At 37.3% G+C, this 16,020-nt stretch overlaps 2 protein-coding genes across 12 annotated transcripts in view; one reads left to right on the top strand and one right to left on the bottom strand.

The window, feature by feature from the left end:
• CDK19 (cyclin dependent kinase 19) overlaps nucleotides 1–16,020 on the bottom strand; it is a 180,468-nt gene that overhangs the window by 23,107 nt on the left and 141,341 nt on the right. For all 11 annotated transcript variants that reach the window (XR_009506184.1, XR_009506185.1, XM_059941416.1 and 8 more), the window contains one exon: nucleotides 713–770. Coding sequence is in view for 9 of the 11 variants with exons in the window: in XM_059941416.1 (XP_059797399.1) it covers nucleotides 713–770 (58 nt within the window). In the remaining 2 variants the exon portion in view is untranslated. The remainder of the gene's footprint in view (nucleotides 1–712; nucleotides 771–16,020) is intronic.
• Nucleotides 12,682–13,164, top strand: LOC132376321 (proteasome maturation protein-like). The gene has a single exon (XM_059941995.1). The coding sequence runs from the start codon at nucleotides 12,682–12,684 to the stop codon at nucleotides 13,129–13,131; it is 450 nt and encodes a 149-aa protein (XP_059797978.1). The 3' UTR covers nucleotides 13,132–13,164.

The raw sequence follows: 16,020 nt of genomic DNA, 5'->3' as shown, positions 1-16,020 counted from the left end.
CAGGTTGATGAAACAAAATTTACTTTAAGATCTTTCTAAAAAGCATTGGACATTCAATAAATGTTAAGTTCTATTATAAGAAATTAGAACAAAGCATTTCTTAGCTCATTTTCTCCCCAAATATGTCATAGGTATAAATGATGCCAATTTCTTTCAGAACTTTCAAGTTGCAAAGAAATTTTTAATACAGAGACAAGACTTCTGCCAGTGCCTTAATCTAAGACTGGCAAGCAAGAGAGTCTATAAACATATACATTCATTTGGAAAAGGTATGTTAGTACCTGGCACAGGACATGTGGTGGAGGGAGGGGAGGGCGGGGGGAGGTATCTGTGAAGATCTGTATGTACTAGGTCAGGGTGGGAGGGATGTATTCCGGGAAACAACATTTGGTAAAGCTGAGACAAAAGTAAGATTCAGAGATTATGTTTAGGGTGACTGTGCAGGACAGTAATAGTAGCATAAACACATGCTCGGGGTATTGTATGGGAATGAAGTTTTTGCTTGCTTCAGCTTAGAATTATAGAGCCTTATTTTGGGAATAAATCTGAGGGATTTTACAAACTATCTATCTACATTTCCCAACATCTTTTCTACAAATATTATGAGGAATTAATTTTTAAATTAACTACTTAAATAAGAGTATTAAAAAGGGAAAACATCTTTGCAGTCACTTCAATTTCTTAGTAAATTATTTTAGAAATAATTACCTACCTATTTTGACTCTCCCCCTCTCAGGACCTTCTCCCATTACTAGGATATTTGCTGGTTTCTAGAAATAAAAATAGAGCATTCAAATTACTATATTTATTCTTTTGACATGCTCTAAAATGGAAAAAAGTTCTTATAATATGAAAATATCACTTTTGGATTTTCATCAAAACTATAATTGAATATCAAGTACCCTCTATATAGTTAAAGCATTTGACATACTTGAAGTTAGCACTAACTTTCCAAAAACATCCTTGCTATAGAAACATCTTATTTTCAAAATCATATCATACCAAAAAATCACAAAGGAATTAAAGCTGTCATTTCTATTTACCCCACAAAAGTAATGAGTAATAATAATTCTTAAACCTGCACAAATTATAAGCTGTCCTATTGCTGCCCACAATAAAGGGCTTTTGTGGTTGAAAATTTTTACATAAAATTTCCAGCCACAATATAACTACCTTCATTTAAATGAATCAAGTGGAATATTCCTTGCTAAATATTTCTAAGCTACTATAGGAAAACATGGTCAACATTCAGCAGACTCCATTAAAATTCATACACATTTTCAGCCATAGTTCATGCAAAAGTGAGAAATTCCAAATATAATCTCAAGATGTAGGAAAATAAAAACCAAGGCTAATACAGAGCTATATAAAGAAAAGAGTAGGCTGCAAATGTATCCCGCGTCTTTTAAGTCATCCTTTTTTGTAGACATTTGGAAACAGAAAAACTGTGAAGATACACGCTTTTGGGCAAGTAAGTCTCCTCTGTAAACTCTTTGGAGAGAAAAATTTATGATTCATTTATTTAATCAATGAATATATTTTTAGTGTCTTCTAGGGAGAAAGAACCATACTAACCATACTAAGAATTAAGAGGAAAAATAAAAGCACAGTAAACCAAGTTCCTAACCTCCAGATGCTCACTACATAAGTAGAAAGAAATATCAGAAGTTTTGTATAATTCTAGAAGCTAATGCTAATTATGAGTTATGGAGAGGACTGAGATCTTGGGTTAGAGGTTAAACTAGATTACTTTTAAGATCTCTTCCAATTTTCCAGCTCTTTTTAAAGTTTCAATGAAAACAATAAGCATTAAAGAAAAAAAAGTTCAAAGAAGGAACTGATTAACAAGAGTTTCCATCGTTAAGGGAAATGTTCACTGGAGGTGGGGCAGCGGCAATGTCCATTATCCAGATCCTGAAAAATGAACAGAAGCTAGAATGGCAGAGCAGAAGAAAGGTAAGGGCTATGAATGAAGTAAGCTTAGGAGAGAGTAATAAGTCTGACTTGACAGAAGGCAGAGGACTCATGTTGGAGGTGGTAGAATGAACCTAGACCCTGCAGAGTCTTAATTGCCAGGTGAAGTAATCGGACCTTTATACGTATTACAGGCAGTGAGATTACAGGAAAGACGGAGGTATCAGAACTGGGTGTGAGGTGATAAGTACTTCATCCAAGGACTTCTCAGCTGAAATGAAGAGGGAGTTATGGAGCTGAGGAACATTTTAAAGGAGGAATTAACAGGACTTTGTGAATAGTTGAAGGCAGAAAATTAAGACAAAGGGTGATAAAGGTTTCATTAACGTTTTGAGTTTATGGGACTGGAAGAATGATGCCCTTGTGATAGAAAATTTATGAGAGGTACTGATTTGGGAGGGGGAATAACAAAGAGAAAGAGATGGCACATTGAGTTTGAGTGATGTGAGAGGCCTAGTTGTACTAGCCAGGGGAGTGGAAATAGGAAGATTTAGATTTTTTTAAAAATAAATTTATATTTTATTTATTTATTTTTGGCTGTGTTGGATCTTCACTGCTGCATGTGGGCATTCTCTAGTTGCGGTGCGGGGGCTACTCTTCGTTGCAGTGAGCGGGCTTCTCATTGTGGTGGCTTCTCTTGTTGCGGAGCATGGGCTCTAGGTGCATGAGCTTCAGTAGTTGCAGCACGCGGGCTCAGTAGTTGTGGCTCGTGGGCTCTAGAGCGCAGGATCAGTAGTTGTGGCACATGGGCTTAGTTGCTCCATAGCATGTGGGATCTTCCTGGACCAGGGCTCAAACCTGTGTCCCCTGCATTGGCAGGTGGATTCTTTTTTTTTTTTTTTTTTTTTATTTATTTATTTATTTATGGCTGTGTTGGGTCTTCGTTTCTGTGTGAGGGCCTTCCCTAGTTGCGGCAAGCGGGGGCCACTCTTCATCGCGGTGCGCGGGCCTCTCACCATCGTGGCCTCTCCCGTTGCAGAGCACAGGCTCCAGATGCGCAGGCTCAGTAATTGTGACTCACGGGCCCAGTTGCTCCGTGGCATGTGGGATCCTCCCAGACCAGGACTCGAACCCGTGTCCCCTACATTGGCAGGCAGACTCTCAACTACTGCGCCACCAGGGAAGCCCGGCAGGCGGATTCTTAACCACTGTGCCACCAGGGAAACACAAAGATTTAGATTTGAAAGTTATTGTCACTGGAGTGTGATAATTGAAGACATGAGACAAGATTAGTTTACTGTAGCAGAAAGAGAAAAATAAAATCAGACAAAAAAACAAACCTTCAAAATTCAAGTTTAACAACTATTTATCAAAGATCCATTATGTATAAAACACTGTCCTGCAGACTTTCAGGAAACAAAGAGAAATAAAACATGAAGCCCTTGACTTCAAGGAGCTTAATATCTAGTAGGGAAAGACAGACAGAATACTTTTTAGAGTACAAGGCAGATTACAGAAAGTACCAAAACAGCAAAATAAATTGCCAGGAATAGATCATTCTTCCCAGTGAGTATCAGGATAGTCTTTAGGAAGGAGGTGACTTTAGATGAATTTAAGAATGACTAAGATTTTGATAAGCATAAACAGAAGAATGACTTTTCAGGCTTAGAGAATCCTAAAAGTAAGAGCCTGGTCACAAAGAAAACCCATGGACATGACAGACGGGGAGAGCCTACAAGTATTTTGATTATGACTAGAGCATAGAATGTTCAGTATAGAAATAAGGCTAGGAACTATGTTGGAAATTAAACGTCACATTAAAGAAACTACAATTTACGCTATAGGCTAAGCCGAGACAAGACAGTGAGATAATCAGATCTATATTTAGGAAAAAACTCTGGTAGCACTGTGAAGGATGAACTGAGAAGGAAAGATGGACCACAAAGCAGAGACAGAGACCAGCTGGAAGTGGGCTACAATAGTCAAGGGAAAAGTAAGGGGTCCCTAACTTGTGACAATGGTCATGGAGCAACACATAAGAGCATTTCAAGGTAAAAGTTCAAGATTTGGTATTGCTTTTTTTGCACCGCCTTCACTACCCTCCACAGTCACTCATTCAACAAATATTGATTGAGTATCTAGCAGTGATTTAGATGCTAGAGATACAGTAGTAAACAAAACCAGGCAAGATCCTTGACCTCATGGAGCTTACATTCTAGTGGGAAGAGAAGGGCAATAAATAACAAATGTATAGTACATCAGTATTGGTAAGTACTGTGGAAAACAATTAAATAAGGAGAACACAAAGAGATTTCCGCATCTGGTATTATGGTTGAATAGGTGCTCTAGGAGACCCTGCCATTACAGAACAACAATATATATGCTGCCTAAGAAACATTCCTTGAAGGATCCTTGGTCTCACAAGAGATAAGGCAGGGGTCCCCAACCCCCGGGCCGCAGACCAGTACCAGTCCGGCTGCACAGCAGGAGGTGAGCGGCAGGCAAGTGAGCAAAGCTTTATCTGCCGCTCCCCATCGCTCCCCATCAATCCCCATCGCTCACATTACCGCCTGAACCATCCTCCCCACCCCAATCTGTGGAAAAACTGTCTTCCAAGAAACTGGTCCCTGGTGCCAAAAAGTCTAGGGAACCACTGAGATAAGGGATATCTACAACAACCCCGGCCACACCCCCAAATAAGGGCTGGAGAAGGAAGGAAAGGCAGGATGGACCTGGGAGCAGATGCCAGTAACACACTTCACTGGGGACACTGAACCCTGGACCACCAGCAAGGTGAAGAAACTGAGCCTGTTACCTGACAATCAGTCAAGACTCCCATGGGGACTAAAGTAAACCAGAAGAAGCAAAAGGAAACCCTCTCTGTAGGAAAAACTTCCTAACTTAGGCCTAAGGACTAAAACAATACATTTTCCTGCTAAAAGCATACTTTAATCCATTCACATACTATTTACAAGAGATCCATCTAAGTGGAAGGACCATAAAAGCTGAAAGTAAAAGGCTATTAAAAGATAGAGCAGGCAAACTGCTAAAAGAATCAACTATAGCAATGTCAGACAAAATAGCTTTTAAGACAAAAGCATTATTAGGAGTAGAGATGGTCACCATGTAATGATACAAGATCAATTCACCAGGAAGAGAGAACACTCCTAAAACTCATTATGTACTTGAAATATATATGTATTTGATATAATTTCAGGGAGGGAAAAGACCAAGGATAACAAACTTTTCTCAATAATTGATATGTCAAGCAGACAAAAGATTAGTAAGATATAGACCATCCAAAGGACACAATTAACAAAGTTGATCTAACAGGCATATACACAACTTTTTACCCAATAATTAGAGAATACACATTTTTTTTTCAAGCATACATGGAACGTTTACAAATGTTGTTAGTGTACTAGCAGGTCTCAAGAAGTTTCAAGGAATTGTTATCAAACAGACTATGTTCTCTGACCACAATGAAATTAAGTTAAAAGTCAATTACAAGGACTTCCCTGGTGGTGCAGTGGTTAAGAATCAGCCTGCCAATGCAGGGGACACAGGTTCGAGCCCTGGTCCAGGAAGATCCCACTTGCCGTGGAGCAACTAAGCTTGTGCGCCACAACTACTGAGCCCACGCTCTGCAACTACTGAAGCCCGTGTGCCGCAACTACTAAGCCCACGTGCTGCAACTACTGAAGCTCGCATGCCTAAAGCCCATGCTCCGCAACAAGAGAAGCCACCTCAATGAAAAGCCCACACTCGTCACAACTAGAGAAAGCCCACGCACAGCAATGAAGACCCAATGCAGCCAAAAAAAAAAAAAAAAGTCAATTACAAAAGTATAAATCTAAAACTCCATATATTTGGAAATGTAAAAATACCTCTAAATTATTCAAAGGTAAAAGGAGAAAGTATGAAGAAATTTAAAATACTCAGAAGTGGAATAATTAAAGTACGACCTATCAAAACCTGTGGAACTTACAAGGGAAATGTATAGCCTTAAATATTTATGTTAGGAAGAAAGGCTGAAAATAATTATGTGCCTAAGTTAAGAAGTTAAAACAAAACAAAACAAAATTCAACAGACTAAAACAAAAGAAAGTAGAAGTATAAAGATAAAGGTTAAGGGCAGGAATTTATGAACAAGAAAGGATTTATGAAGCCTTTAGGACAACTACATCAAAAGGAGAGAAGGTGCAAATAGACGATATTACAAATTAAAAAAAGGAACATAACTATAGATTCAGTGGAGGTTAGAAAGATAAAAGAACCCTATTAAAAAACTGTATCTATTAATTTAAAAATATATACAAAATAGGCAAATTCAAGAAACTGTAACCTACAAATTGACTCAAAATGAATTAGAAAACCTTAAGAAACCAAGAAGTAGTAAATAAATTAAAACTGTACTTAAAAATCTTGCTACCAAAGGGTAAGCTGGGACAAAGTGAGAGAGTGGTATGGACTTATATATACTACCAAATGTAAAACAGATAGCTAGTGGGAAGCAGCCGCATAGCACAGGGAGATCAGCTCAGTGCTTTGTGACCACCTAGAGGGGTGGGATAGGGAGGGGGGAGGGAGACGCAAGAGAGAGGAGATATGGGGATATATGTATATGTATAGCTGATTCACTCTGTTATAAAGCAGAAACTAACATACCATTGTAAAGCAGTTATATTCCAATAAAGATGTTAAAAAAAAAAATCTTGCTATCAAGAAAACAGATGATCACAGAGGCAAGTTCTCCAAATTTTCAGTGAAGATTGTTTCAATCCGATTCAAACATTTTCAGAGAATAGAAGAGGGAATACTCCCAACACATTCTAGAAAGCCAGTATAACCTTGATAGCAAAACCAAGCAAAGTATAAGAAAAACTTCAGGCCAACTCCACTCAAAAATATTAAACAAAATAGTAATAAGCCAAGTCCAGAAAAAGGAATGCCAGGATGGCTTAATATAAGAAAATCTAGGGCTTCCCTGGTGGCGCAGTGGTTGAGAATCTGCCTGCCAATGCAGGGGACACGGGTTCAGGCCCTGGTCTGGGAAGATCCCACATGCCGCGGAGCGACTAGGCCCGTGAGCCACAATTACTGAGCCTGCGCGTCTGGAGCCTGTGCTCCGCAACAAGAGAGGCTGCGATAATGAGAGGCCCGTGCACCGCGATGAAGAGTGGCCCCCGCTTGCCACAACTAGAGAAAGCCCTAGCACAGAAACGAAGACCCAACACAGCCAAAAATAAATAAATAAAATTAAAAAAAAAAAAAAAAAAGAAAATCTATATAAGTCCATCACCACAGTGTCAGATTAAAAAAGAAAAATAATTTAATTATCTTGATAGAGGCTGAAAAAGCAGCTCATAAAATTTAACACCCAGTCATGATAAAAACTCTAAGCAAGTTAGACTAGAAAAAACTTCCTTAACCTGATAATGGGTATGTATCAAAAACTAAGAAAGAAACATTGAAATCATTCCCTTTAAAATCAGGAATAATGTAAGAATACCCACTATTAACGCTTCTAAAATCAACACTGTACTATAAGTCTAGTATATAAAACAATAATTAAAGACATATGCATTAGACAGGTAGAAATAAAACTACTGTTATTTTCCGATAATATAATTTTCTACATAGAAAAAAGTATTTACAGGCAAATTATTAGCAAAAGTAAGAGAGTTTAGAACATCTGGCTACTTGAACAATATGAACAAGCCAACTGTATTTCTGTATATCAGAAAAAAAAACGCTAGGAAATATAATTTTTCAAAGGCAGCATTTCTATAGCAACAACAACAAAAAACTATAAGGTGCCTAGGAATAAATATATCAAAAGATTTACAAGATTTTTATACAGAACACCTTGAAACCTTGTTTTAAATGATATTAAGAAGCTCTAAATAAATTAAGAGCTCATGTTAATAGATAAGAAGACTCAATATAGTAAAGACATCAATTCTCCCAGTACTTATCTGTATATTCAATGCAATTTCAATCAAAATTCCATCAGAGTTTCCTTGTGGAACTTGAAAAGCTGATTTTAAAATGTATGTGAAAGAGCAGAGAGCTAAGAATAGCCAAGATATTCACAAAGTGTTAGGGGTAGGGGATGAGGAGAGGAATCTGGCTCAAAACATTATATCAAGATTTATTTTAAAGCTATAGTGATTAAACAGTGTAGTTCTAGTACAGGGATAGACAAACTGATCAATGGGAGAGAATGGAGAACCCAGATGGAACCACGATACTGAGAGAGAACTTCAGGTCAGTGGAGAAAGGAAGAACTAATCAATAAATGGTGCTGGCACAACAGGTTATCCAAACGGGAAAAAAATAAGTAAAATGAATCCTCACCTCATATCATATAAACAACAATTTCAGGAGGATTAAGGAATTAAATGTGAAAAGCAAAACTTTAAAACTTTGGAGGAAAAAAAAAATTCAAGAATATCTTTCTGAGGTGAGGAAGAATTTCTTAAACAAGATACAAAGAATAACCATAAGAGAAAAGACTGATAAATTTGTCTATTAAAATAACTTCCAGTTATCAAAGATAAGGAAAATAAAAAGACAAAGCACAAACAGGCAGAAGTATTTGCAACACTTATCAGTAACAAAGGTTTAGTATCCAGAATAAAGAACTCCTACAAATCAATATGAAAAACAAACTAACAGAAAAATGGACAAAATGTCCGAACAGGGATTTAACAAAAAGAAGAAAATGTTTAACCACTAAGCTATACCTCATCAATAATGGGGAAAATGCAAATTAAAATCACAGTGAGATACCATTTTACACCTAGCAGATTGGTTAAAAATTAAGAACAGCTGAGTAGGAAGTAGGTCAGGGGAACTCCAATACACTGCTGGTGGGAGAATAAATTGGTACAACTTCTTTGGAAAACAATTTGGCATCATCTTGTAAAACTGAACAATTGCATACCCTTTGACTCAGTAATTCCGTTTTTAGAAACACCAAAGAATGTTCATAGCAGCACAGTTTGTAATAAAAAAAAAAATCGGGATGCAACCCAAATTTCTAGCCAATAGGAAAATGGAGAAATTAATTGTGGTGGAGTCACACAATGAATTTTAAAACAGCAGTGAAAATCACTGAATTACAAATAAAAGTAAAAAATGTTCAGATCTTGGAAGCATTATGTTGAGAGAAAAAAAAGCAGGTTTTAGAAGACTATATACAGCAGGATGCCATTTTCATAAAACTTAAAACCGAGCAAAGCTAAAAAATGTTCTGTTTAGGCATATGTACAAATGTGATAAACCTATTTTTTAAAAGGAGTGAATAATAGGTTCAAAATTCGGGATATCTGTTACCTCTTGGGAGGAGTTAAGAGGACAGGATGAGGGAAAAAACATATATAGAAGCAAGCTATTGGTAATATTCCAGTTATTGAGTTAAGTGATAGGCTCTTGACTGTTATGCTTTGTAAGATAATATATAAAGCAAGGAATGGGGATAGGTACTGTTGGGAGTGGGTTGGCAGGGTGTTATTTTCAACATTATTTAAGCATAATTTTAAATTACTTACATAATGCCTCTTTGAGAAGGTAACATCTGGGATAAGACCTGAAGAAAGTGTAGTAACAAGGGAAGAGCAACTTGAAAGGCTTGAGGCAGGTAAAGCAGAGACACGCTAAGGAGAACAGTGGGCATCGGGGAGAACAGAGTGATAAGGCACTGATGATTCTAAAGAGAAGGAAACCCTAGGTAGGGCCTGCTTGCTGTTTCCAGTGGTTCTGCTTTTGGCACAAGTCATTTGGGTAGCAGAACTGGATGGGTTCTTGAGCACTGTCAAGCCTGTGCTCTGAGAGCTGATGAGGGCTGCCACAAGATTTGCAGCAGAGCAAGATCATGGTGTTCGGAGCAGTGAGGAAAAACCTTGGTGAGCTGGCAGGCTGGCTCACTGGAGAAAGAGCAAGGAGGTCAATGCGGCTGCAGTCAACGTGAGAGGAGGGGAGTTAGCCCAGGGGCAGCAGAGGAGGGGTGGGGCAAAGGTTAGGGAGGGGTGCCGGTCATAAAGAATGACGTGGGGACTCGGAAAGACTAGGTTTTTCATGACTAGAATTAGCATCGTTTTGTTATATTATCTATCTTACCCATAATTTTTACAAATTGCATAATTTATTTTATATATAGCCTGCCCAATCTCTGATAGCAGGGTTTGGAGAGATTATCATTTTCTACTACATTATATATTTCCATAATGTTTGATTTTGTATATTTTGGTATTGTTTACAATTAGATAAATGGTATTTTAAAAATATAAGAAAAAAATAATGCTGAGAGGAATAAAGGGTAGAAGAAAAAGAGCCAATGAAAGAACTGGTGAAACAGCATCCAAGGTAAGAAAACAGTCAGCATAGGGTTCTAGAAGCTAAGAGTTTAAAAAGGAAGAGGTAGCCTTCAGGTGCAACAGAATGAAAGCTGAGAAGAGGCAACTTTGGGACAATTAGAAGGTCATTGGTGACTCAGAAAAAATAATTTCTGTGCATCTACAGAAGCTAGACACAGTAAATGAGACCCAAATAAGTGGAAAAAAGGTAAAGGCAGATTTAGAGTACATTTTTCAAGGCCTTATTGAGAATGGGAATCTCTGGGATATAACAATTTTTTAAATTGTAAAATCATCAAATAAACCATTTTATGTACCATTTGTTACACTGTTCACAATTCCTAAATTTTGGATTTAGGAATTAAATCCTTTTAAAATAAAGATATAAGATAAAAGCACAAAGTATGATATAAGGGAACAAAAATTGCTTCATATAAGAAATGAAAATAGATTATGAGCTGCTGAATGGGAGAAAAGCAGGAAGTTCATCTTGGATCACTGTTAGCTCTTATTAGAAGTTCCTGCAGTCACACTATGTGGAAACAGAGAATATGAATATGAGCACCACAATGGAATGAGGATAGAGAGAGAGAGAGAGAGAAAAGAGGACCTAGCTAGTTCTGAAGTCAGTAGAGAATACCTTTGACGTGATCTACTTGAAGCCCATGGAAGCTCTAAGTGTAGGGCCTGAGATGAGAGCAGCAGTGGTGACATGGTTTAGGGGAGCAGCGACTGTGAGCTCTTTTGTACAGTCTGAGAAAGGAACCCAGAGCTTGGGCAGTATCCATAGGGAAGGGTTCCTGTAGTCAAGTAAAAATCTAGAATCACAGAGGGAATCATTTTTTAATGTACACCTCTTAACTGGGATTATCTGTCCCCTTCAGGACAAGTGAATGTGTTATGGTCATAAGATACTTGATGTTTCAAAATAACAATAATAACAAAATAAATAACATGATCACCATGAAAATACATTTAACTTAGGGAACTATATTCAATATCCTGTAATAAATCATAATGGAAAATAAAATAAATAAATAAAAATAAAATGCATTTAACTTTTCGAAGCATTTTCACATCGATTTTCTTCTTAAGGGAAATACTCAAGGACCTACAGGGCTAGGGGCAAGTCTCAGAACAACTCCATATAACCCTCAAGATTCCACACTGAGTTGTGTTTACAGATATTATGCTGAATTTTCAAAAGACTAACTTTGACAGTGATTAATTAAGTGAAGGTATATGCTATTAAAAAAACAAAGGAAACTGCAGCTCATGCACATACACCCACACCCACACATACAAACCTAAAAGAATGAAAAAAGGATACCAAAATTGTTCTGACCTAGTTACATCCCAGTTAACAGACTATGCTTTACTAAAACCCCTCTTCTTACTGTGAACACAAAATGCCAGCTGTGAAAGAAAGTGATACTGCTGGGTTTGCACACTTTAGTTACCATAGAAACAGTAGAAATGGCAGGAGTTGGATGTCTCATATTCAAGTTATCAGCAATAAAATTGGACAGACAAATCAAGGCTGCAGGATTCATTTTAGTTAAATTGTATTTTAAAGGCAAAAGTCAGGGAATTAATGTGATAAACAGTATGGTTACTCAGAAATTATTCTTGAAATATCTGTATTTTAGCAGAATTTAGTTAATTCTTGAATGTACATTCATGATGTTTTGCATGTATTCTAGATTTGCTTTTTCCTTTTATAGAATCAATTTTTTTCACAGGGTTAAATTTATTTCAGTTAATTGGCACATCATAAATAGAACAGCCTAAAGATATACAATTATCCTACTACATTTGCTTTACACTTCCTACACCAGGACATTTGGAACAAAAATATGAAACCCACAAGATGACTCTCATCAGCACCAGTAAAGAAGACAGAAAAACAAACACAACTGTCTACAATCCTGAATAATAGGAAAAAACCAATCAGATATCAACTGGACTAGTTTCTGAACAATGAACAGCGCTAGCCTAATATTAATGGCTACAAACTATTCTTTTCTTTAAATACAGAAGTGGCATGACTCTCCTCACATTTGATACAGAAGTACATTCCCAGGAGAAAATTTTTAGTTTATGTTCCTTTCTCTACACTGTTCTGCATTGTTCACCTTGAACAAATAAGATTCTGTATTGTAACAAACAGGACAAAGAACTAAGAGAGACATGCTTTTTTTCTTAAGCACAATAGTCATTTGCAAGTAGCACCAGTCTATCATAATTTTACCCCTTAAAATAACTTCATTGATAGTAAAGGATTGAAAAATATAGAGAATCTGATTATTGTGACTGCAACTTCCTAAAGGGCAGGGAAGATATTTCTATCACCACTTTATGTATCTGCTGAAATCCAGGCATACAGCGTTTAATAAATATTTGTTGAATGGGTTCGCAGAGCGAGTTGAAGGTGAATGCCAGAGGACTTGGATCTCAGCTAAAGGACAGTATTCCAGTTACTGAACTTTCAGCAAGTGGACCTTTTGAAAGTCATGATCTTCTTCAAAAAGGTTTTTCTTGTGTGAAAAATGAACTTTTGCCCAGTCATCCTTTTGAACTATCAGAAAAAAATTTCCAGCTCAACCAAGATAAAATGAGCTTTTCCACAATGAGAAACATCCAGGGTCTATTTGCTCCACTAAAACTACAAATGGAATTCAAGGCAGTGCAGCAGGTTCAGCGTCTTCCATTTCTTCCAAGCTCAAACCTTTCATTGGATATCTTGAGGGGTAATGATGAGACTACTGGATTTGAAGATATTCTTAATGACCCGTCACAAAGTGAACTAATGGGAGAACCACATTTGATGGTTGAATATAAACTCGGTTTACTGTAATGCAGTGTGCTGTTCATGGAAATAGAGGGGCTGCATCTTTATTGTCGTTTTTTACTATAATTCAATGTGCACAACATTAAAAGTACTAACACATGAGAATTTTTGCCTAAATAGTATCTGTGATCATTTGAAATTATTTGGGTCTTTGGTTTATGTGATAACTGAAAGCACTAAAGGGAGATGGTTTTAAAACTTCTAATTTGTATTAAAACAATAGCCTTCTATGTCTTTAAAAAAATGTTGCTAATTAATATCGTAAAACTATCCACAGGTTCCAATTCAGCCTACTTTCTAGTTATTCCATAAATTTACTTTTGAATAACCATTATCAGTATTTGAGTATGCAAACTTCATAGTAGCATCTTTCAGAATAAACATCTGTTCAGTGGCAGCATTTCAAAGTAAGCACAAAATAAGAGTATTATATTTTACCTTCTTTCAGTATAGTCCATTAATACTCATAAGAATAACACTTGCTTTATTGATGCTACTTTAGAATTATAACTATATTCTTTGATTCTTTCAGGTTGAAAAGTGTAAGTTCAGAGGTTTTGATTTTGGTCTTGTCTTCAAAGTGAAAAATTAAATAAAACAATCAGCAGATGTCAATTAAAAAAAAATATTTGTTGAATGAATGAACAATTAAATGAATGAATGAAAATTGCCACTGGTCAGTATTCATCGTCCTTTGGTAGGCAAGTTCTCAATTTTGAAAGAAATTGTAAGAAACCAGAGTAAGCACTTACCATGAAATATGCCAAGCTCACTTCTGAATATAGATTTTTTTAAAGTCCTAATTTTAATTCAGTCCAGGGTTTCAACAATCACTCATATGCCAATGACTCCAAAATCTATACCTCTAGGTCTCTAAACTTCTATATATCTAGAGATATGTCAACTGTATGCTGGCTATCTCCACAATCATCTCAAATTCAACTTGTTCAAACTGAATCTTCACTGCCTCTCTTTCTGATAGTATTCCCTTCTCAGTCACTCAATCAACAAAAGCAGAAGTCTGAACACCTGTCCTTTACTCCTAAAATCTAACCAATCCTCAGGCCTGATTATCTTACCTCTTAAAGATTTATCTATCTCCCCCCCTCTCTATCTTGATTACCTCTGACCTGATTCAGGCCTTCATCATTTCTCAACCAGCTCATTACAACAGCCTGAGAAAGTTGCTATCCCTGCACCCTCAAACCAATTCTCCACATCCCTGTCTCAGTAGTGTTTCTTTTTTATTTTTTATTTATTTATTTTTTTTCCTTTTTTGGCTGCATTGGGTCTTCATTGCTGTGCGCCGGCTTTCTCTAGTTGCGGCGAGCAGGGGCTACTCTTCATTGCGGTGTGCGGGCTTCTCACTGCGATGGCTTCTCTTGTTGCAGAGCACAGGCTCTAGGCAGGGGGCTTCAGTAGTTGTGGCTTGTGGGCTCTAGAGCGCAGGCTCAGCAGTTGTGGCGCACGGGCTTAGTTGCTTCGTGGCACGTGGGATCTTCCCGGACCAGGGCTCGAACCCGTGTCCTCTGCATTGGCAGGCGGATTCTTAACTTCAGTAGTGTTTCTTAAGCAAAAACCTGACCAGCTCAGCTCTGACTGACCACAGGAAAAACCCATGCTTCTAAATGTGACAATTAAGATCCACTGTAATCTGGTCCCTACTTCTTTCTTCTTCCTCTTCTTTCACTACTTTTTTGCTTTGTCCCAGTAATATCAAAGTGCTCACAGTTTCTTACCGCATTCCCTTATTCATGCTGTCCCCTCTGCCTGGAATGCTCTCCCCACCCACGTCCCCCAAGTCATTCTTATAAATTTCTCCTCATCCTTTCAGATTCAGCTCAGTGTGAGTCCTCTAAGAGAGCCCCATCCCAACTGGGTAGGTATGCTTCTGTGCTCTCAGTACCTTATGCATAGCTAATCCCTGAATATACTTTACAATTTCTCTTTTAAACCTTACTATTTTATGATTATCAACTTATGTGTGTCTTCCCCCAGCACGCATTCATGAGGAAAGGGACTGTATTTTATCTATCCCTGTATTTCCAGTGCCCAGTATACTGTCTGGAACACCTTAGAAGGACGAAATATGTTTATAAAGCAAACATTCTAAGTCCAAAAACCAGTACTTCCCCCACAGAAATCCAGAAAAATGGACATTAGGTTCCACAGTTCTATTAGTGTCATACTTTAGGTGTATTGTGGGTTAAATAGGCCTTTGTATTCAGAGAACATAACCACTATTTAAAGTGCTCTTTCTCAGCGAAGATTCCTTCCCAGTTAGAAATTATGTATCAATAACTAGATGTAGGCTGTCTTAAAATGAGCAGTCTATAATATTAAATGCTGTGATTAATTTCATTTTACCTTAAAATGGTCTAGAGGTATCTGTAACGGGTACCTATGTTAATTAAACCTCGGTATTCATGGTAAACAGCTGCCAACCCAGCACTGCACAACAGTTAACAATGCACTTCTTTGTCTTTGCCTTTTAGGAGTGGTTACAGGCCTGAACAGCAGAGATAAGGTTTTCTTTTCTCTAACAAGAACCAATAAAAAGCAGCCTTTATAAAAAGCTTTATGCAAGACAAACACATGTATCTAGAAGGCAATTTACCTAACAAACTTCAAGGTCACCAACAGTATAATCAAGATATATTCCACATTGACAGCAAGGCCAGGAAACAAGGCTACAAAGACATTCAGATGCTATCCTGTTCATTAACTAGTACAATCCATCTGCAGAGAAGCAACACTGGTAGAAAGTAGTTTTCCATTTACATTTGTGACAGTCACATTCAAATCAAACAATTCATTCTTATTATCATGAGAAATTTAGAATGTCAGAGGTAGAAGTTATCAAACTGAGCCCTCTCATTTTACTCATGAAGAAAC

Source organism: Balaenoptera ricei, chromosome 12 (assembly GCF_028023285.1).
Source record: "Balaenoptera ricei isolate mBalRic1 chromosome 12, mBalRic1.hap2, whole genome shotgun sequence".
NCBI lineage: Eukaryota > Metazoa > Chordata > Mammalia > Artiodactyla > Balaenopteridae > Balaenoptera > Balaenoptera ricei.
The sequence above is the reverse complement of the archived record's forward strand: the minus strand, read 5'-3'. Positions and strand labels throughout refer to the sequence as shown.

Bases quoted from the DNA above. Each gene is read 5' to 3' on its own strand.
- LOC132376321 (XM_059941995.1), top strand. From the start codon at position 12,682: ATGGGTTCGCAGAGCGAGTTGAAGGTGAATGCCAGAGGACTTGGATCT.